Consider the following 22,026-nt stretch of genomic DNA (forward strand, 5'->3'; position numbering starts at 1 on the left):
CAGTTTTTGTCCCTTTTCTTTGATATAAGTATTTAATTTTCTTGGTATTTAGTGAATTCCAAGTTAACTAATGACAAATAGTGGGGTAACAAAGTAAGTAATTGTTAATGCAGTGGTTTTAATTGGTCATTTACGTAATGTAAGATTTAGAGACTACCTGTAAGTTCTTCAAAATCATGGCCTTCAGCTGGTTTACAATGACTGGCTTAAGAATGCGATAACAAGTAGTGTAAGTTTCATGCCCTGTTACCTAACCATTGAAGTACCCAGGTTCTACAGTGGTGGTTTATGTACGATATCTGAAAAGCCACATGTTACCAAATTACAGGTTCCTAAACCTGGAAAAGAATTTTCAGTACCTGTTACTGAGTGAATAGGCATTATTCTGGTGTTGCTTTTTTTGGCAGAGAGAGGGCCACAATCATAATTTTTTTGAGTGCTTTGTATTTAAATGTGAAGAAATCAGTTGGGAAGCTAGTAGCTTTTCATTATAGGCAAAAAACATTGTGATGAGCATTGCAGAATAAAAAAAAAAACCACTTTGAAACACTGAAAAAAAAGTGTGTGAAGTATAAAATTACTTTGATAAAAATGCATATATTTGAAAGCCTTTTGTGCTCAATGTCATAGCCAGTTTCTTCTTTATTTAGAAACTGGCTGGAGCAGGGAGTCAAGTATTTTAGAAAGCAGTATAAGCTTAAAGTGTTTGTACTTCCTATTTTTTCTTGCAGGCTTTATATTAAAACAAATGTGGGACTCTGAGAAACATTATGATTTTGAATATTGCCCTGGTTTTGGCTGGGATAGGGTTAATTTTCTTCCTAGTAGTGGGTATAGTGCTGTGTTTTGGATTTAGGATGAGAATAATGTTGAGAATACACTGATGTTTTCATTGTTGCTGAGCAGTGCTTACACTAAGTCAAGGACTTTTCAGCTTCTCATACTGCTCTGCCAGAGAGGAGGCTGGAGGTACACAAGAAGCTGTGAGGGGACACAGCCAGGACAGCTGCTGATCCTAACTGGCCAAAGAGATATTCCATACCATGTGATGTCATGCTGAACAAAAAACTGGGGCGGTTGGCCACTGCTCGGGAACTGGCTGGGCATCGGTCGGCGGGTGGTGAGCAATTACATTGTACATCACTTATTTTGTATATTCTGTCATCATCATCGTCATTATTATTGTTATGGTTATTATTTTTATTTTATTTTCCCTTCCTTTTCTGTCCCATTAAACTGTCTTTATCTCAACCCATGAGTTTTACCTTTTTTCTAACTCTCTCCCCCATCCTACTGAGGGGGAGTGAGCAAACGGCTGTGTGGTGTTCAGCTGCCTGCTGGGTTAAACCACAACAAATAAAAAAAAATGAAATGGCTTACAGAGTGTGGCACAATGTTCTGATATGTTAAAAAGAATAGAATCTGAATTGGCATTTAACTAATTGCTGACTGTATGATAGGGGGAAAAAAAAAAATACTGTCATGCTGAACTCAGTGCCTGACATGGCATGCCAAAAGGCAACTGTCTTCTCTTTTTGTGGTGGGGTTCAGTACTGAGGTGGGAGAGAAGAGGTTTTAAGTAGCTTGGCAGAAGAGTCAGGAATAATAATGGCAATACAGGGTGCCTTTAACACTCAATAAACCTTGTCATCAGTTGGTGTCGAAAGCATTTTAGGAATAGTGACCTTCACTGGTTACTATTGCGTTTACAAGAAAAAGTGCTGAGGTAGGTTCTTTGATATGCTGACTTCTTCTGACAGCTTACTAAAATAAAGAGCAAAGAAAGCTTAAGATGCTTTGAAATAAAAGTAGCAGGTTGTGTTGTGAAGTATTTAATACTTACCGCAGGTGCAGATTGACAGTATTGTAGGCTGGAGCCATTTATCTATGAAAAGGGAGTTGATAGATACTTAGCATTGTGAGGTTTTTCATCTTCCCTTGCCAGTATCATATATCTGCTTTGGGGTTACAGTGAGCTTGTCCACAGGTGATGCTTGTCCCTGGTTTTTGAACTTTATGCTAAGTGTCCCAAAAAATTAAAGATTTTTTTCTATTAAATCATAAGTGTCTGGATTACCCTTCCCCCTGCCCCGCTGCCCCCAAATGCTCTTCAAGCAAGAAATGTAGTAAGGTGCTGGTGTGTGATTAGACCTTAAATAGTTTCACATTGATATTACAGGCAGTAAGTGCCACAAAGGGATATTCCTCAAAAAATACTAATGATGAAACAGTCTCCAGCAGCAGTTTTTGAATGGAGCTGTTATTTCAAAAGAAAGTGAATTTTACTCTGGAACAACTAATGCAAAGTGAATGTTATTCTGAATTAGACCTATTTCTATTCAGGAATGTGTTTTTATACTTAGTTGTTTTGCAGTACATGTTACAGTATCTTTTTCTGCAAGATTTCCATTGAATTTTGCAGGTAGGAAGTCCTATGTAATAACTTGGAACAAATTAAAATTGTTAGCACATTCTGTAATTACACAGTACATCATCAACTTCTCACAACTTTTTTTTTTTTAAACCTTGGTGCATGCTTCAACCTATTTTGTATGACTGCTGTCCCTTTGGCTAGCAGTGAAGCTGCTAATACTGGCTTGCTTTAAAAAAAAATAAATCCATTGCCAACAAATAAGTAGTTCAAGAGTATGAAAACAAGATGTTTAAATAGTTGTTGTTTTCAAAGTTACCTACTTCAAGTCTCTATATTAACTATATTAGCAAATGAGTCAAATACAAAGCTTACACATAAGCCTACATAGACTAAACATGCATTTTTTTGCTGTGGTACAGGTTGGTGCTGTGGTTTAATTCTTAATAATCACACAGGTTTTGTTTAGGGAAGCCTTTATCTGTAAGTTTGCAACCCCCCCTTTTTTTTTTCTTCAGTAGATTTCAGGGAAATAATCAGATGAAGCTTACTTCTCAAAATAAAAATAAACTGTGGATTTTTTGAAGACATAAAAGATTTTTCCAGATAATTATATACTATCATCATATATTATTATATGATATACTTAATGCTATTAGCATGGTGATAGTACAAGCAGTGGTATTTGGCTTCCTTCAAGATGCTCCTAAAATGCTTCAGTACGGAGCCTAATTCCAGCACTACCAATCTGGTCACTACAGCATTATTACCGGGAAGGATTGGCTTTTTAATGGCAGTATTTGCTATCTCCCACTGGAAAGGACTGGAGAGAGTTGTTACCGTTAAGGTTGTTTTATTTTTTTTTAACCCCGATGCAATTTGTTGAAGCCATATAATAAACATGATTTCTGCCATATAAATGCATTAAATGATTACTGTTCATTAGCAGGCAAGATGTTGGAACTAGCTACTGTGAAATTCAACATGGAGTTTGTGTCTGTTATGCAGACTCTTGTCTAGCAAATGCTACTCTGAAGCCTTTTGAGTTTAGTTGAGTAACAGGCCTTGATTTTTTTTTATTTTTTTTTTATTATTGAGATGGAGAATATGTCCATATGGTAGATACCAAGCTGTGGAAGATCAAAAGTTGATCTTCCATTTAGCATATAAATAGCAGGAGTTAAACAAAATTGGATGAATAGCTGGGTTAAACAGATGGCATATGTTCAAATCTGTTATCCCATTCTTGAATGTTCGTTCTCTTCTTGTGATCAGAGGACAATAGAATGAATCAGGGAAATGTTCTAAGCATGGGTAATTACTCAGTTTGTTACATGTTTACGATTATATCACAGTCACTGATTTTTACAGCAGTTAATGGTACCGTACTGTGATTTTACTCAGATTTACAACTTATATTTAATATTTAGGCTTTTTTTTTGTTTTTCAGCAGTCTGCCAAACATCCCAACGTTTACATGGGGTTTCTCTAAATTTCCAGGGTCTGTAGGCATATGACTTAAATTGAGCTGGAAGTGGCACTGGGAAATCCAATCCTCACTCCTAATTGCAGTGAGGTATCTCTTTGTTTAGTAGAAAATCAGCTTCAAGACCTCAGGTTTCCTTGTTCTGTTCTAAACTTTTCTTAGTTTAGTGCCTCCTGGTCAAATTGTCACAGCTAGTAGTGTGAGCAGAGTCTGGAAGACTTGCCAAGTGGCAGGCATCTTGCAGGTCTAGAAAGCATTCTAGGAAAGTCTGTTCTGACCTTGCCATGTTTCCATGGTGCAACAGCCTTGGAGTAAATAAAGGTGACATGTAGCTAGCACACGGTTGATACCATTGGAGTGCGGTCATATAACGCAGCTGCACTTAGGCTGTACGTAGGTTCATCGAGCAGTCCAGCTGCTTGGTTTTTGGATTGGGAGATTCATAGTGCTGCAGCTCAGCATGTCACTTCAAACTTGCCCAGTCCTACAGGTTCTATTGTTTTTCCTGTTCTACACGTATGAATTATTTTTCCTATTGTTAACCCACTACTATGCTCGATACGTCGTTGTTGGCCAACATAAGCATCCTGCTGTCTACATTCTTGAGGATTTTGACTACTTTCTTTTAAGAAAGCAGGTGGTAATCCTTTGTCAGCTGCTGTATAATGTTATCTGGTCTTTACTGGGTGTTTTGGGGCTAGAGGGAACTGAGGTGTACTGTAATGGGTAGCGTGGTAATAGCACCGTACTGGGTCTGTGAGAAAGTGTGTGCTGAAGTAATGCTCTTTTTCAAGTTGTTTTCAAATGAGTTGCCTGTTGCCTGGAAAGAGTCAGGAGAGCAGCCATATGCTTGTGAGCCCACCGTATCATGGGATGCACTAAAAGCTCACAAGAAAGAGCAGCATTCTTGGAGATAAGAAAGACTCTTGCCCTGGCACCGGAGCAGAACAGCCAGAAAAACAGCCAGATCAGATAACTGTCTTGAAACAGATTGCTTTTTCTCTAATACCATGCTCTTTCTTTAGGCTTGTCATTCATGCTCAAAGTTTTCATCAAAACGATGTCAATCACTGTGTCTCACTTCCAGAATCAAGGATTAGTGATTTCCCACCCCCCCCTTACAGAATGTAGCAATTCTTTGCAGCTTACTGCTCCCTTTAGTTATTGCTAGAGACAATTTCTGTCTTTAAATATAGGAAGAATGGGCTCTGAAAGAAGTTGGTCACCTGGAAACAAACACATCAGTGGTCTTAAGGCATAGTTGATATGAATATCAATTTGTTAGCCGTTTTTTAACCATAATTAAATCAAGTGATAAATCTCTACCAAGTATATGCTTTACAGTTTCTAATACAGCTGCATTTACCCAACAATGTATTTAGGTAGAATTCATGCCAATCCATTAAATTCTTACTTGCGCTTTTTGTGTCATATAGGATACTATGTTTATTGCAGTGAATGGGGTTCATTATGGAAATAAAATGATGGTTGAAAATATCACTACTTAGGATCCTAGGGAAAAATATTAGTTCTGCCATATAGGGGCAGTACTTGCATGTATGAAAAGGATTGGGATCAAGTGGAAAATACCTACTTCTATGTGATCATAAGTTTTCTCAAACTTTTTGGAAAGGTGCTTGGGTCATTCTAGAAATGGAGTCTCTCAAACTAGTATTTTGAAGAAAAAATCATGCATTCAGTCCTTTGTTACATTCACTAACTTGCTTAGGATTTTTCTGTGATAAGACAATGTTAAATCTGAGAGTTGTTTTTACTTTTAATTTATGAGTAGGTTATTTAGTATGGGATTCAGCTGAGATCTTGCCAAATATTTCAGCCTTAACTTGGATTATGAAGACATTTTTATTCTTCAAACTCTTCGTATTTGTTAGAGTTGAATTGTGTGGTGGATTTCTTTTTTTTAAGATCTGTGCTTTAAGGTACTATTTTTCCATTAGTATGTAAACTCTTTGAGATGTCAGTACAGGAAATTTTACCTGAACTGACTTTAAAAGGTTGAGATTTATTTCCCTAGTTTTGTGGGTTGGGTCAATCTTTCCTTCACCATTGCTAGCTTTCTTTGCTTTTACAGACCTGCTCTTAATATTTCTGTGTGCTGTTTTCCCAAGTACTCGTGAGCAAGAGCATAGTGATGAGCCATACAACGCATGTCCACCTTTTCTGCTTGGCTGTAACAGCCTTTCCCCATGAGCTGTAAGGCAGTTGTTGTGGTTTAACCCGGCAGGCAGCTAAACACCACACAGCTGTTCACTCACTCCCCCCCGCCCCTGCAGTGGGATGAGGGAGACAATTGGGGGAAAAAACAAATAAAACTTGTGGGTTGAGATAAACACAGTTTAATAGGACAGAAAAGGAAGGGAAAATAATATAATAATGATAAAAGAATATACAAAACAAGTGATGTAGAGTGCAGTTGCTCACCACCTGCTGACCGATGCCCAGCCAGTTCCTGAGCAGTGGTCACCACCCCCCAGCCAACTCCCCCCAGTTTATATACTGAGCATGACGTCACATGGTATGGAATACCCCTTTGGCCAGTTTGGGTCAGCTGTCCTGGCTGTGGCCCCTCCCAGCTTCTTGCTGGCAGAGCACGGGAAGCTGAAAAGTCCTTGACTAGTGTAAGCACTGCTTAGCAACAACTAAAACATCAGTGTGTTATCAACATTGTTCTCATCCTAAATCCAAACCACAGTGCTATACCAGCTGCTTAGGAAGAAAACTAACTCTATCCCAGTCGAAACCAGGACAGCTGTATGCCATGCCCCCTCCCTTATGGGGCCATGCATACTGAAAATATATATAGTACAGACACTCTGTATATGAATAAGTGTCTATTACATGTGTATAAGTGGTGTACTGCAAATGTACTGTTCTTGTATATCATTGCCCTTGCTTGGATCTTAACAAGAGTTTTGGGGAGAGGACTGTTCTATGATAGAAAGAGTCTGCCTCTAGTTGCCCTCTTCTCACGGAGGTTTCTCAGCCTTGTGCAAGGCATAAGCTGTAGCTCTTCTCTGTGTATCCTGAGGTGTAGTGATGCCCTCTTCTAAAGCTAGAAGTTGAGAATGGTTTGTCTGTCTTTGGATCTCTTATTCCTGAGCAACCCTGGGGGAAAAAGGTTCATTGGTACGAGGCTGAAATTGGTCCCTAGATTACAAACTGAGTACTCTTGAACCCATCGGATTTGGTTAAGAGAGAGAGTAAAAATGTAAACTCCTGAGTGATCACTTTAGGGAAGTGATCGTGCACCTGTACTCGGCACTGGTGAGGCCGCACCTCGAATACTGCATTCAGTTTTGGGCCCCTCACTACAAGAAGGACGTTGAGGTGCTGGAGCGTGTCCAGAGAAGGGCAACGAGGCTGGTGAGGGGTCTGGAGAACAGGTCTTCTGAGGAGCGGCTGAGGGAACTGGGGTTGTTTAGCCTGGAGAAAAGGAGGCTGAGGGGAGACCTCATCACTCTCTACAACTCCCTGAAAGGAGGTTGTAGCGAGGTGGGTGTCGGTCTCTTCTCCCAAGTAACTAGTGATAGGACGAGAGGAAATGGCCTCAAGTTGTGCCAGGGGAGGTTTAGACTGGACATGAGGAAAAATTTCTTTACTGAAAGAGTGGTTAAACATTGGAAGAGGCTGCCCAGGGAAGTGGTTGAGTCCCCATCCCTGGAAGTATTTAAAAGATGTGTAGATGAGGCGCTTAGGGACATGGTTTAGTGGGCATGGTGGTGTTGGGTTGACGGTTGGACTCGATGATCTTAGAGGTCTTTTCCAACCTTAATGATTCTATGATATACATTGCCATTTTGATCTGTGCTGTGAAATGACTTGAGATAATGTCCTGGTTTCTTTGGTATTCCTGTGTGATCTCAGTTTTGGCTCTATACTAAATTTACTGAATACAATTGTTGTGCTAAGTAAAATTACAAAAAAAAAATGCTATAGATTGAGGGAGAAAACTTGGAGCAGTGTTTTCCTAAAATCAATGTCGTGTTTGAACCAGTACACTATTGGATTTTTAAGTTTTGTATTGAAAGTTTCTAAATTGTTATTATAAGATGTGATAAGCTCAATAACTTTTCCTTGATGACTGTGGGTCGTAAGATCATGCTATAAGTTAAGGTGAAAACATTTGAAATACCAATTGGCAAATTGTTTAATGACTTTGAGAATGAAGGCTCCCCTTTTCCATCTAGCCTTGCCTTTCATTCATGATGCCTTAAGATAAAACAATTTAGGACTGAGCAGTGAACTGTAAGTCTAAATATGGGAGCAGGAAATTTCTGAAATCAAAATAAAATTACACAGCTGTTTATATTTCAGCCTTTCTAAATTATTAGGTGCATTAGAGTTATGTAAGCTGTCATGCAAAACTCTTTGGAAAACAATACTGAAGGAAAATAGTTGTCAGGAAAATAGTTTGCAGGAAAATTAAATACATTTTTGCTTTACTTACATAAAAGCCTAACTTCTAAAATACTCTTAACCTGAAAAAATAGATATCCACAATTAGATAAAAATGGATATGCTCCATGTACATTGCTGTTTGAATTTACCTAATGACTTCTGAATTTCTAATATGTGTTCACAGACTCACAGAATGGTTGAGGTTGGAAAGGACCTCTGGAGGTTGTCTGGTCCAACCCCTCTACTCTGGCAGGGTCACCTAAAACCACATTGCCCAGAACTGTGCCCAGATGGCTTTTGAATATCTCCAAGGATGGAGACTCCACAACCTCTCTGGGCAACCTGTGCCAGTGCTTGGTCACCCTCACACTGAAAAAGCGTTTCCCGACGTTCAGAGGGAACCTCCCATGTTTCAGTTTGTGCCATTGCCTCTGGTCCTGTCACTGGGCACCACTGGAAAGAGCCTGCTTCCGTCCTCTTTGCACCCTCTCTTCAGATATTTATATACATTGATAAGATCTCCCCTGAGCCTTCTCATCTCCAGGCTGAACAGTCCCAGCTCTCTCAGCCTTTCCTCATCAGCCCCTTAATCGTCTTCCTGACCCTTTCTTGGACTCTCCCTAGCACGTCCATCTCTTGTGTTACTGGGGAGCCCAGACCTGGACACAGTACTCAAGGTGTTGCCCCACTAGTGCTGAGTAGAGTGACAGAATCACCTCCTTGACCTGCTGGCAATCGTCCTCCTAATGCAGCCCAGGATACCATTAGCCGCCTTTGCTGCAAGGGCACGTTGCTGGCTAATGTTGAACTTCATGTCCACCACGACCCCCAGGTCTTCTTCTGCCAAGCTGCTTTCCAGATGGTCAGCCCCCAGCCTGTGCTGGTGCCTGAGGTTGTTCCTCCCCAGGGGCAGGGCTTTGCGCTTCCCCTTGTTGAACTTTATGAGGTTCCCGTCAGCCTGTTTCTCCAGCCTATAGAGGTCCCTCTGGATGGCAGCATAACCCTCTGGCATATCAGCTGCTCCTTCCTGTTTTGTGTCATTTGCAGATTTGCTGAGGGTCCACTCTGCCCCATCATCCAGATTGTTAATGAAGATATTGAACAGGATTGGACCCAATATTGACCCATGGGGTACACTGCTAGATACTGGCCTCCAGCTAGTTTTCATGGCCCTGATCACCACCTGGCCTGGCCATCCAGCCAGTTTTCAGTCCGCCTTGCTATCTGCTCACCCAGTCCATACTTCGTCAGCTTCTCTATGAGGTTTGTACAGGAGACAGTGTCAAAAGACAACATCCACTGCTCTGCCCTCATCTATGAAGCCAGTCATTTCATTGTAGAAGGCTATCAGGGTGGTCACGTATGACTTCCTCTTTGTGAATCCATGCTCGCTATTCCTGGTCACCTTCTTGTCCTTCATGTGCCTGGAGGAAATGGTTTCCAGATTTGTTCCATCACCTTCCCAGGGGTCGAGGTGATCGTTCGAAGATTATCATGAGCCTTGAAATTTCATGAATGGGTAATTAACTTTGTTGTCTTATTGTGGCTAGTGGACAAACTGAGCAAGTACAACCAAAAGCAGCATCACTGTAAAGTGAGACTTTTGGAATTAAATGACACAAATCTCCTTTTGCTAGAATCTGGAATGTAATTAAATCTCTGGCAAAGAAAGATACCCTCTTTAGTTTGAAAACCTCCTGTCTCTAGGTTATAAACTCAGTGGCAACACTCTAATGAAATGCTGTTGTAGTATGTTTGTTATCTGTTTGGCTAATGTGTCTTTAGAGTACAATGTCTGCCACTAAGGAAATGCATGTAGTAGTTTCTGTGCTTGTGCACAGGGTCTGCTGTACTTTGAGCAGGGTTATAGTTGCATCTGTTTCCTCTGATATAGGAGTGTGTATGTAATGTACACATATGTATATGCACATTTATGTTTATTTGAAAATATAGACATAAAATGTTATAGCTTTAAAAAGGATAAGGTGGTCTTTTACACACGTGTATATATATAAAAAAAACCCCACCAGATATATATTTATAAATGTATTTATATCTTGTCTTTCTCCAAAAGGGGAAAATCCGCTATATTAGTCTTTCTCAGCCTTTGAGCTTTTCCTAAAGGAAGAAACATAAGTTTCTATGTTACCTTTACATCAGATGCAGCTATGCTAGGAGGATTGTCAGGGGCCCTCTATTGTCATTTATGATGCTGTGTGTGTATATACTTAAGTCACATGCTGGTTGTACAGTCAGAATGCTATATGCTGCTTACACATTCTTTCCAAGCATGCATACTCAACCCACATCACATACGCCTTTGGAGTTGTAGCCAGTAATTTTCTTGTCCTTTAAGTTTAGGTAAAACTTTAAAAAAGTCTTGTTATGCTAATAAAACCTCTGCAGCATTTGGACCATGTTTACAAAGTTACTTTTAATCATGAAGAAAATGAGAACTATTTCTTGTATCCTCTTCTGACAGATACAGCACATGTCACTTGGATTCTGTGTTCATATCACTTATACAGCCAGCCTTGGGTGAACATAATGGAAGGACAGGCAGCAATCTAGGATGACAGGAATTCAAGAAGACAGTGAAAATTAAAGGTTTGGGTTTCTGACAGGCATCTTCTGAATCTTGCTGAAGTAATGTAAGATGTTACCGCCTCTGAAAGAGATGGTAACCAACTCTTACCAACTGTTATTCTGCTCTAACTAGAGACTACCGTTTCCTTAGCAGAGTAGCAGAACACTAGTCATAGAATCGTAGAACAGCCGAGGTTGGAAGGGACCTCAAAAGATCATCTGGTCCAACCTTTCCTGGAAAAGGGAATCTAGATGAGACTATCTAATGCCCTGTCCAATCGCATCTTGAAAACCTCCAGCGATGGGGACTCTGCCAGGTCCTTGGGGAGGTTGTTCCAGTGATTGATTGATCTCAAACAGTATCTAACTGCATAGTGACTTTATAGTATGTACCTGCACCTTCAGTGGTGAATAAAGTGCTATACTAGAGTGTGAATAGGGGTGGCAGAAGGATGAGCAAGAGTTCCCTTCTGCTGCTCTGATGTGGGCCAGACAGTTGTGAGCAGTGGTATCTGAAACTGCTGACGTGCAAGTGCTGGGAGGGCCTGTGTCAGTACCCTCAGAACCTTCTTCTCTTAAGGTTGCAATTTTTTTTGCATTTCAGGCAACAAAACCACAGTCTGTGGTGGTTTTGTTATTTTAAAATTTTTACTTAAAGATTTATTTTTAAATAAATATTATTTTTAATTTTTTAATATTTTTTAAAAAACTTCCACTATTCTACTATGTTTTAATTTTACATGTAGCTTCATTGTATTTATCTTTTTGTTACCAATATGGTGTATAAAGAAACAGAGTCAGCATTGAACATCACCTTGGTTTTACAATGGAGAGGGTTTATTATACTTACCTCCAGATAGATATTTTTTTCTTTAAAGATCATAGAATAGTTTGGGTTGCAAGGGACCTCTAAAGGTCTTCTAGTCCAATCCCCTTGCAGTAAGCAGGGACATCTCCAGCTAGATCAGGTTGCTCAGAGCCCCGTCCAGCCTGACCTTGAATGTTTCCAGGGATGGGGCATCTACCACCTCTCTGAGCAACCTGTGCCAGTGTTTCACCACCCTCATCATTAAAAATAAAAAAAAAAAAAAAAAAAAAAAAAATTCTTCCTTATAGCTAGTCTGATATTAAGGTTTCTATTCTTTTTATAGCTCTTGTATAAATTACTTAAAGTAGTAACAGATTGAAAGAGTAACAGATTGATGCAAAACTTGTATTCACTCATTTTACCAGTACACTAAAAATTGTAGAAAGCTTTGTGTGGAATTTTGTGTATCTTTTTTGTTTGTTTTAACCGAGTTGCTGAAAGTGTAGTATTGCATTACTGCAGAATAAAACTGGGTTATACCTTTATTGGGGATTGTTTTGTGATCTGATATTCTTACGTGACATCCATTGTTCTTGCCCTTGTGGTATCTCAGTTTCATGCTGCTTCTTACTACACAGTCAGTTGCTTATTTTGCAACAGATTCTCTTTATATAAGATTAAAATCTTGTGTTTGGGATTTTTTTTTTTAAATGTAAGACTGGTAACTAGAGTTATCATCTGTAACTTAGCAGTAGATAGTAGTAATCCTCTATTTGGAAAAATACAGGGAATTATTTGAGTAGCTCGTTTCAGTGTTTGTGCATACACATAACATTAACCTGTATAGACTTGTTTTAGGAATATCTTAGAATATTTGTATTGAATAAGAGCAGATTTAAATTTGTGTTTTCAAATCAACAGGTTGTTTCAATAGTATGGTTAATCTTAGGTCATTAGTTTTCCAAGAACTATGCCAACTATAATGTTGGGAGCACAAAACATGTATGAAAATCACTGAATTTTTACTTTTAGGCACTTGCATATTTTATATTTGCTGACACATTGATAACTTTACATTCTCTTTCTTTTGCAAATGTATGTATATATATGCATATATGTATTATGGCTAATATTAAGTATATTTTCTTTCTGATTTTTTTTTTTAAACTCTGAGATGCAATAGTACAATTGTATTTGAGCAAAAACTCTTACCAACAGCATAGTGGGTGCTGTAGGTGTGATAGTGACATTTTCAATAGTGTGCTTAGTTAACTGTATTTAAACTTACAAAAAAAAAAAAGGCCTCTATTGTAAATCACTTGATACGGACAGGATTTTTGTTGTTGTTGAAAGAATTTGCCAAAACTAACGGGTGGGTAAATTTCTTAGTATCTTGATAAGATGTCACTTTTGCACAAGCTAATTTATTACTACCTCAAGACATCAGTTTGCACGGCTTTATCATCTGTTCTATTACTTTAATAAATTATGGAAGGTTGAAGTTGAAATCTTTGTGAGTTCCCAGCACTTGTTTCTGTGAATTAACATAAGCGTTTTTTTCGCTGTAAGAAAGCAGAATGTAAGCATGTATTTAAAATTGAACATATGCTGAAATGCTTTGCTATTTTAGGTCTTGGTTGTTTGCTTATTACCCCTTTTTTTTGTCCCCTTTTTTCTTTTTTTCTTTGAATGCTATCAGTGTACTAATGATCACAAGAACTCACGTTTTTCTCTCCAAACGGGTGCTGTTCAAAACAAGGCACAGAAAATTTAAAAAAAAAAAAAAAAAAAAGGGCTAGCTGGGACCCCCACAAGCTGAGAACTCCTAACATGCTTGCTTCAGCGTTCTTTCTTGTCCATATGATAGGATGGAAAATGTGTTTAATGTACGGTAATTAAGGAAGTCAAATGGAAAAAGAAAAAAACCTAAAGGTACTTGTTACTTACTTAGTGTTTGCTAAACAAAGCAAAGCTGTCATTCATCATGATAAGATTAATTGCAAGTTGATGCGGTAATAATTTTGTTTCTGCACATAGCTTTAAATCACTGGCATAATTAAAACAGGGCTGAATTTGGACAACAGATTTATATTAGTACCTTATTAAAATTAGTTTTAATTAATCATAAGAAGTTAATATATGTTCAGTCTATTATCTACATTTTTTTCTATCTAAAAAAATGCTATCACAGTTCATACCATAAATTTTAGTCTAATCAGAAATAACCTTTGGATTCTTTAAGAAAATCTGGGATTCTGTTTTGCTGTTGATGCTGAGTAGCTTTAGAGAAGAAAACATTTGGAAAGATTACAGTTCTACGGAGAAATTATTTTTATTATGTAACAAGGAAAGTGGGAAATGAAATGTATCACAAGACAGTTTGAGATCTTTTGTTTAAAAAATAAAAAAGCTCAACACAAAGTAACAGCGGTGTACTGAGCATCTACTACCATGTTTTGTTTGGAGTTGTCAAACTGATGTAAACTGCATTTGTGTTGTTTGAGAACACAGACTTGTTTATAATGATATTAGAATTAACAGATTGACATAAACATTGGAGTATGGGAAAGGAATAGTTTTACCTGATTTCTTCTCTCCCATTTTAAAATTTTTGCTATGTATTGACTGTATAATTACATTTCTGTAGCACGTGGAGTATTCCAGTTGCAAGGATGTAATCAGCAGCTGTTTGGAGTATAATGTAAAAACAAATATTTACAAATCTTAATCCCTTTTTTCTTTAAGGACCACTACGCCGGGAGAGACTAAACTTTTAGCTTCTGAAGTCTATGATATCCTTCAGTCTTCCAACATGTCAGACATGGACAATGTGAATGAGATGAATTATCGTCGACGGAAAGCACAGTTTTTCCTCGGCAGCACAAATAAGCGTGCCAAGACAGTGGTTTTGCATATAGATGGCCTTGATGATTCGGTAAGGAAACCTTCAGCATTTATGTAAATAAGGCATGCTGTACGGAGATGTATTTTGCCCACAAAAATAATGTATTCAGGCTACTTGTGTGGCATCATCAGTTGTCAGCAATTTCTGTGAATCGTATTTTGAATCACAAGATATGTATAAAATCTTGCATAAATTGAGCTTACTCAGAATATCTAAAGAAGATGTTTTAAGGCAGTTTCCTTGATGGCTTTCTAATTACTCTAAAAAAACTGTTCTGTTTCCATTCCGTTTCCACCTCTCCTAATTTTCTTTCCTTTTTCAAGAAAGAATGGAATAAATAAGGTACCTTCAGCAGGTTCACTTAAGGATATCTTGTGGTTGTATTGGTGTGTGAAACTAAAAAAAAGTTTCCTTTTAGTTATGAGAGATTTCAGACACTGGTGGGGTTTTTTTTATTATTATTTTTATTCTTAATTTAGAAATGCTGTATTTTCTTTGAGCTGGTTTTGCTACATCTTTTCATTGTCTGTGAGATCTTTTCTACTGTAGTGACCAGAATGGCATTTGAGTTAATGAGGTCTCACGGAGTCTTTATGTAATGTCAGAATAACTTCTACGGATTTATCTACCGTACCCCTGTAGATAACACCCCAGGGCCATGTTTGCCTTTTTACGGCTGCCAAACAGCATGTAGACTGTTTAAGCATGTTATCCACAAGTGCCCTCCGGACTCTGTATCTTCAGTTTTGTACCCATTTTAAATGATCAAACCTGATCCTTTGCTTTGTTGCTTTACATTTTGCCAAGTAAGCGTGTCCGCAGGCCCAGTTTATCAACAGCATACCCGTCGTACTGTTTTCATAAGACCATAGTTAATTCCTTTAGAAATAACATGCTGCTCTAGCTCACTTTATACAAAGTAAATATTTTTTACAGTTTTGTCCTTCCAGCACTTGCTCTGTCTAGAAAGGCAGTGCTTTGTCAACACCATTGGCTTTGGTACTCTGAAGGGTTTTTTTAATTCAGTCCAATCGGTTGTCTCCTGTTAAATTTGTTCTATTTTGTTTTTAAGCTTGTAGTTGATTTGTTTGTTCACAGGTATCTCCAAGCAAGAAATTTAATCCAGTTCTACTTTGTGAGTTTAGATATTCTGGCTATAGTCTGATTCTATCTTAAAAGTGTTTCTTTGTGTTCTTCGACAAATGGAATTTAGCGAGATTTGTGGAGCTTCTCTCTTAAATGCTGAGGCAAAGTTATTCTGAAAAAGTGTAGGATATTTAGATACTCGGCTCCAGAGAACAAAACTGCAGGCTTCTGTAGTTGCCTAGAACACGCCAGCATGTTTTCTTAGCTCATTGTTGAAGAAAAGAAAAATCTGACTGTGTGCTGGCTGAAGGTGGCTAGTGTACGTAGCTCTGTATTTCATCAGATGATTAAAGAAATGTAAGTGATAGTCCAGATACCCACCCAGCAGTTAAACATCCCTATAATGCTGTTTTAAATGTCAGGATAAGTTGGGACTGGGAGAATGATGAAGGATGTGAACAATAAAAGCGGCTTAGTTCCATTCAACAGTTTGTTCCCAACTTAACTAGCAAAGAATATTAGGTGGCACATATGAGTGGTAAAAGGCATAATAAGTAAACACAGGGTTATAAATGCTGTGTTCTCAGTTTGCCTGTGTTTTGTCATTTAGATTTGAAACAAGAAGCTGCTCTTAGGAATGACTGCAAATCCTACAAATGCTTGTGGATTTTGAAACCTCAAATAGTAGATATTGATTATTTCAGGAAGGGAGGGGAAAGGTCGGTTGTTGTTTAGTGTGGGGTCAGATGTTTTTATTTTAAGATCTGAGTATCAAATTTGATGATAAGCTTTAAAAAACAAAATGAAAAATGAAGCAGTACATTTTAGTAGTATTTATTAGGGTATGGTAATCAGTGTTCAGTAGTCTAGCAGGACTACTTACTAGACTACAAGGTGTGCAAGAAAATAACCTAAATTTCACCTGTCCTACCCTGTACCTGTCCTACCCCATACCCACGCTTCAGAAGTACCATGCAGAAAGATGTCTAGATGTGCATTGCTGGGGTTTGTGCCTAATTGCCGTAGTTAGACTTACTTTGCAAAAGACGTTTGTGCAGCAAGGCCAGTGGCTGCCAAGCTTCCAGCTTTTTACGGACCTTGGTAAGTTTTGTCTTTAAGGAGTGATTCACCAGTTATCTGATCACTGAAAGCCTCATTTTGAATTAAACTGAGGTGCCTGTGACTTAACCTGGGATCTCAGAGTAGCAAGTCAAATTCTGTCACAGAATTGCTATACACCCATGTAAGCATAAATTATTTACTTAGGCTAACAGGCTGCAAATGTGTTGCTTCTTGTATCCAAAAGTAGTTTTGACTTTCACTTATGCAAGGCAGCCTATCACCTTTGCATCAAATATTTCCTGTGTATGAGAAATGTAGCCTATCCAGCAATGTTATTTTTTTAACTGTCAAAAATATTAATTATTTCAATACATAAACTTACACAAATGAATTGTTTCAATATATATGCTAAACTGCTAAAAAAAACCTGCTTCAGTTAGTTCTTCCAGGTATTAAAAGGATTTAATGTACTTGTTGTACATGAAACTGTCCCAAGTACTGACCAGTAATTATTTTATAACTAATATAAATATGCTTTGAAACAGCTTACTATTTAAAACCTTGCAGAAACTTGCAGTAAAAGTTAAATACATCATTATTCTGAACCTGCGTAAGGTCAATTTATTTCCGGTACAGTGTTACCTTTTCTTTTTTCCCCTTCTGTGCTAGCAGTCTCTCCAAGTATATTTTAATCCTTTTTGTTACAACCATCTTGTGCAAATATTAAAAGGAAAAAAAACCCAATAGAACATTCTAAGATAATGTAGCACAGATGCATCTAGTACAGGTCAATGTAATGTTACAGCACAGTAGGTGATGTCATTTGCTTTAAACATAACATTCTGTGGGTTATCAACCAAATATTTTCCCTTTGAAATAAGAATTAAGCTTATGCTGTGCAGTGATGTTCATGAGCTGCCACAGATGAAGCAGCTGAAAGATACAACAGCTGCTTTGATGCATTCAGTCAGTATGGAGGCAAGGTGTCTGATAAATAGCAACTTGAACACTAACTACTCATCAATGAGCACTTCAGTCAATCAGAACTTAACCAGAGGGGACTGTTTAGCTGATCATATGAAGAAAAACATTCTTTGCTTTTCAGCACTTTTCTCTAATTATTTACAGTTGATTCCATCCTTCTTTGATTTCTAAAGTGTAAGCAATTTTTTTTTCTTTTCCTTTTTTTTTTTTTTTGTGGCCAGAGAGTCTAGTATTTGTGCACTAAAATGTAAGTCTTAGTTTTTCTTTTACAAAAATGCTGTTGATAACCACTTGCCCTCAGACATACAGGAATTCCTTAACAATTAATTTGTTAGCATTTTCACATGTTATGTTATGCAAGTACCTTAGTTGTGGGGGTTTTGTTTGTTTTTTAGTCTCGAAGGAATCTTTGTGAAGAAGCCTTGTTGAAAATTAAAGGCGTTATTAGTTTTACCTTTCAAATGGCTGTTCAAAGGTGCGTGGTCCGAATTCGCTCAGACTTAAAAGCAGAGGTAAGTGCTCAATAACCCTCCAGAACCTCCCATTATTGCATTCTGTCACACTAAGCTCTTTTTTTTTTTTTTCCTGTGTTCTTGCAGGCATTGGCAACGGCGATAGCATCAACCAAAGTTATGAAGGCACAGCAAGTTGTGAAAAGTGAAAGTGGTGAGGAGGTAGGATACATATCTTTCTAAATACCGGTTGTTTTAGCTCAGCTGTATCTTTAATACCAGCACCTCTGTGCCTATAACATCTGATGCCAGGCAAAATTTTGTAAGTGGGAGTGCTACATATACAGTACAAGGAGAATAAAGGGTATCCTATGTCAGGACATGTATCCATAGAACAGTTTTACAGAACTTATTGTTCAGAAGGAGGACAAAAATATTGTAATTGTTTCTCTCCTTAATGATATGAAAAGGATCACCGTGAACCTTTTTTTTTTTTTTTTTGGCTGCAGTTGCTGAAGTGTTTTTATTTCACAACTACAGTAAAAGGACTATGTCTTTATTTATTTGATTTTTTTTTCTATGTTAAGCCAAAGTTTTTCTTGTGTGTCTTCTAAGTATAGTAGATTCCAGACACATAGTAGGTTCCATTTATATTCTCGCTGTATAGGGGGATGGAGAGGAGTCTCAAACATGCATGCCTGTCATCCTGAATGTGTATATATGTGTAACTTCAATTCATTCTTTTAAGTTACAACATTTGACATAATTTTAATCTGTTGTATTTTATCAGATGCTAGTTCCATTCCAAGATACTCCAGTGGAAGTAGAGCAGAATACAGATCTACCTGAATATTTACCAGAAGATGAAAGCCCTACTAAGGAACAGGACAAAGCAGTGTCTCGTGTTGGGTCACACCCAGAAGGTGCAGCAAGCTGGCTCAGCACGGCAGCAAACTTTCTATCGAGATCTTTCTACTGGTGACTTGTATTTGGTGTTAAAAGACTGTGTGAATGAACCAACAGGGGGGCCAGTTTTCCATTGGTGTGGTGAACTGCCAAGTGCAATTTGCAATAAATCATCACAGAAATTTTAGATGAAGCAAATGTATGCTGCATTTTACATTTTATTGGACGTTTAACCTGATAGGGCAGGGGTCGAAGGACAGAGGCCTCCAATCAAATTGTTCTTTCATTTGTTTTTCATGTAGATTTTATTGCTTCACTTTTTAAAAATGGGTCCACTGTTATATACCAAATGTTTATGCGTATAGAGCTTTAAGTTTGACTTCACATGAAACACATCATAGGGAGAATCCATTTAACTCAAGTCTCAGGGCCTCTGTGAAAGAAAATTCTTAATAGCTCTAGTTGTGCATTAAATGAAATGCCCTTTTTATTTCTGCATCCCTTTGGACTAACAGTATTTTGTTTCATTTTCTAGATTTTGACTCCAGAGAAAAATATAGTCTGCCTCTTTTTTTGCCTTTATTTTTGCCAACCATGTTCACAGCATGAGCACGACATTCCCCTTTTGCTGTTAAACTAGAATCACTACAGACTTGAAATTTATAACCCTTTTATGTATATTGATTTTTTTTTTCCAGCCTGCCCTTAACCATTGGAGTGCTTGAGATTAAGAAATAAGGGATTGAATAAACACAAATATGTATACATACATTGTACAGTAAATAAACTAAACATATTTGTAATGATGGGTGTGACTGATGTATATAACTAATACATACCACTGCTGTTAGGCTAGCTGGGAAGGCTGCAGCAAAAAATGCTGTGGTCTAATGTAGCAGTGACCCGTTGCAGCTCTGTCTGCAGAGAATAGAGGGATGTAGACTGTATTTGGTTAAGAAATGGTGTTCGCTGTTAGCAAATATTTAATGGTAACTGAAACTTTAAACTTGAAGAATAAAGCAGAACTGAATGCCTCTTTTGCCACAGTGCCACACTCATAAATTTTGACTTTAACCCTTTTCATTTTTTTTACCTAACAAATCTGATATATAATTACTGTTCCCTCCTAATGTCTTTCATGAGACTCCCGTGAAAGTACATCAGCTTGGATACATATGCAAACAATTGGCTTTACCTTGTTACTTACAGACAGTATAGGTTTAAAGATGTATTGGTAATTTCTGTGACCAAAAGTGGTAATGAAAGCAAAACTTCTGTAGGTAGAGAATAATACATATCTGAGCTGTTAGTAAACACTGTGTGCCTGAGAGGATTCAATACACAGTGCTTGAAAACTGCAGTGCCACTGCTTTGTTGCAGCTGAGAACTTTAAATAATGTTATAAACCTCATTATACAATGCTTTTTTGTGGTAATGTATTTGCTATAATATTAATTATATTTACCATTTGGAGACTCAGAAAAAAAATTAATGCATCATCAAAGTTATTCCCCCGTGCCTATGCACAAGGAATAAAAAAAAAAATTCACAGGCTGTCATAATACTACAGAAATGCTGAGGAAATGATAATGTAAAATAATAATGCAGGTCAGAGTTCACCCACCCAAGTTAATTGTCATTCTAGGATAAAAAAAAGAAACAAAAGCTTGTTGGCAGACTAGATGTCTCATGTTTTTTAATATATCTAGTTTATTTTTGATTCAGGTTTACTACACGCACAGATTGAAAATACAGGCTTTTCAGGGCATGTATTGCTTTAAATATGTAATACTACTCATATTGCTGTCTAGAATGTTACAGTACCAAATGTGTTTGAAGAGTCCTCTGTTCTATAGCCATGAATGCAGAGTTTTATTTTTCTGCATTAACATCTGTTTGCATTTGCATTACTGCACATCTATTTACTAAAAGACTACACCCTTTGGATATTAATGGTTCGATACCAGTAGGTATTACAGTTTGTTTGTGCACTCGGTCTGTAGGTGTGCTTTTATGACAGTATTGCAGCTCTTGTAGAACAGTTTAAGGCATCTGTAAAAGTTTTTGAAATATATTGTAAAATAATAAAGGATAATATAACTAAACAAAATATGACTGGTGCCTTTTTAAATGACTAAACAAAGCTGGTGCCTTTTTAAATGTTCTGATGTTCTTTTAAGCTCTCTGTGGTATTAGAAGTACATCTTTTTCATCTTTTAACAGAGAGGAATGGAAATGTCCAGTCATAGTGAGACCTTTGCTGCATATCACAATGGGCTTTTGTGTATGTTTAGAACATGCTTGCATTTTAAACAAAGTTTTTGTAGAAAGTCCGTAAGTAGAAGCTACTGAAGGACATCGTCTCAAATTCATTCTTAGGGGGTTTTTTTTGGACATTAGCTTGCTTTTTTTTTTTTTTTTTAAAATAACTGATGCTGTGTAGGTCATCTTTCATTAGGGAAATTAAGAAGATTCAGCATTCCTGGAGAAACCTCTTATTTTGAAAAAGTAAAAAAAAAAGACACAGCACACAGTCATTAATTTTATGCTTATACTTTTTCAGAGGTCAGATTAAGGATAAGAAAGCCCCTTTACTCTGACCTAAGGAGATGACTAAAGAAAATTGCTGCAGAATTAGAGGCTTCCAAAAAGAAGCTGCACTGGGTGACAGAGCACTGGTATCGCGTTGCACTAGTTGCAAAGTACTCGACTGCCAAGGAAGCCACCGCATACATCACGGTTTAAGCTCCTGAATTGCCCTAGGGTTATAGCCGTGTACAGCATAATAGAATAATCACTACCATGTTTCTTCATAATAAGAGTAAATGCTGACGGGATGGGTAGAGGCAAAATTGAGGCTCATGACTGTGCCTCTGTGAACAGCTGTCAAAGCACTGTAAGCATTCCGCAGCATCGTGAAATACAATATACTCTAGCTTTCCCACTCCACAATCACCTATG

General features: G+C 37.7%; 1 protein-coding gene across 5 annotated transcripts in view; it reads left to right on the forward strand.

The window, feature by feature from the left end:
• Window positions 1–21,175, forward strand: part of ARMC1 (armadillo repeat containing 1) — a 36,079-nt gene extending 14,904 nt beyond the window's left edge. For 4 of the 5 annotated variants that reach the window (XM_076329634.1, XM_076329632.1, XM_076329631.1 and 1 more), the window contains exons 4-7: window positions 14,416–14,605; window positions 18,103–18,219; window positions 18,307–18,381; window positions 18,950–21,175. In XM_076329634.1, coding sequence (XP_076185749.1) covers window positions 14,416–14,605; window positions 18,103–18,219; window positions 18,307–18,381; window positions 18,950–19,141 — 574 coding nt within the window. In that variant the 3' untranslated portion in view covers window positions 19,142–21,175. The remainder of the gene's footprint in view (window positions 1–14,415; window positions 14,606–18,102; window positions 18,220–18,306; window positions 18,382–18,949) is intronic. The other variant, XM_076329636.1, reaches the window with a different exon arrangement.
• The last annotated feature ends 851 nt before the right edge of the window (window positions 21,176–22,026 follow it).

This window comes from Aptenodytes patagonicus, chromosome 2, assembly GCF_965638725.1.
Source record: "Aptenodytes patagonicus chromosome 2, bAptPat1.pri.cur, whole genome shotgun sequence".
Taxonomy (NCBI): Eukaryota; Metazoa; Chordata; class Aves; order Sphenisciformes; family Spheniscidae; genus Aptenodytes; species Aptenodytes patagonicus.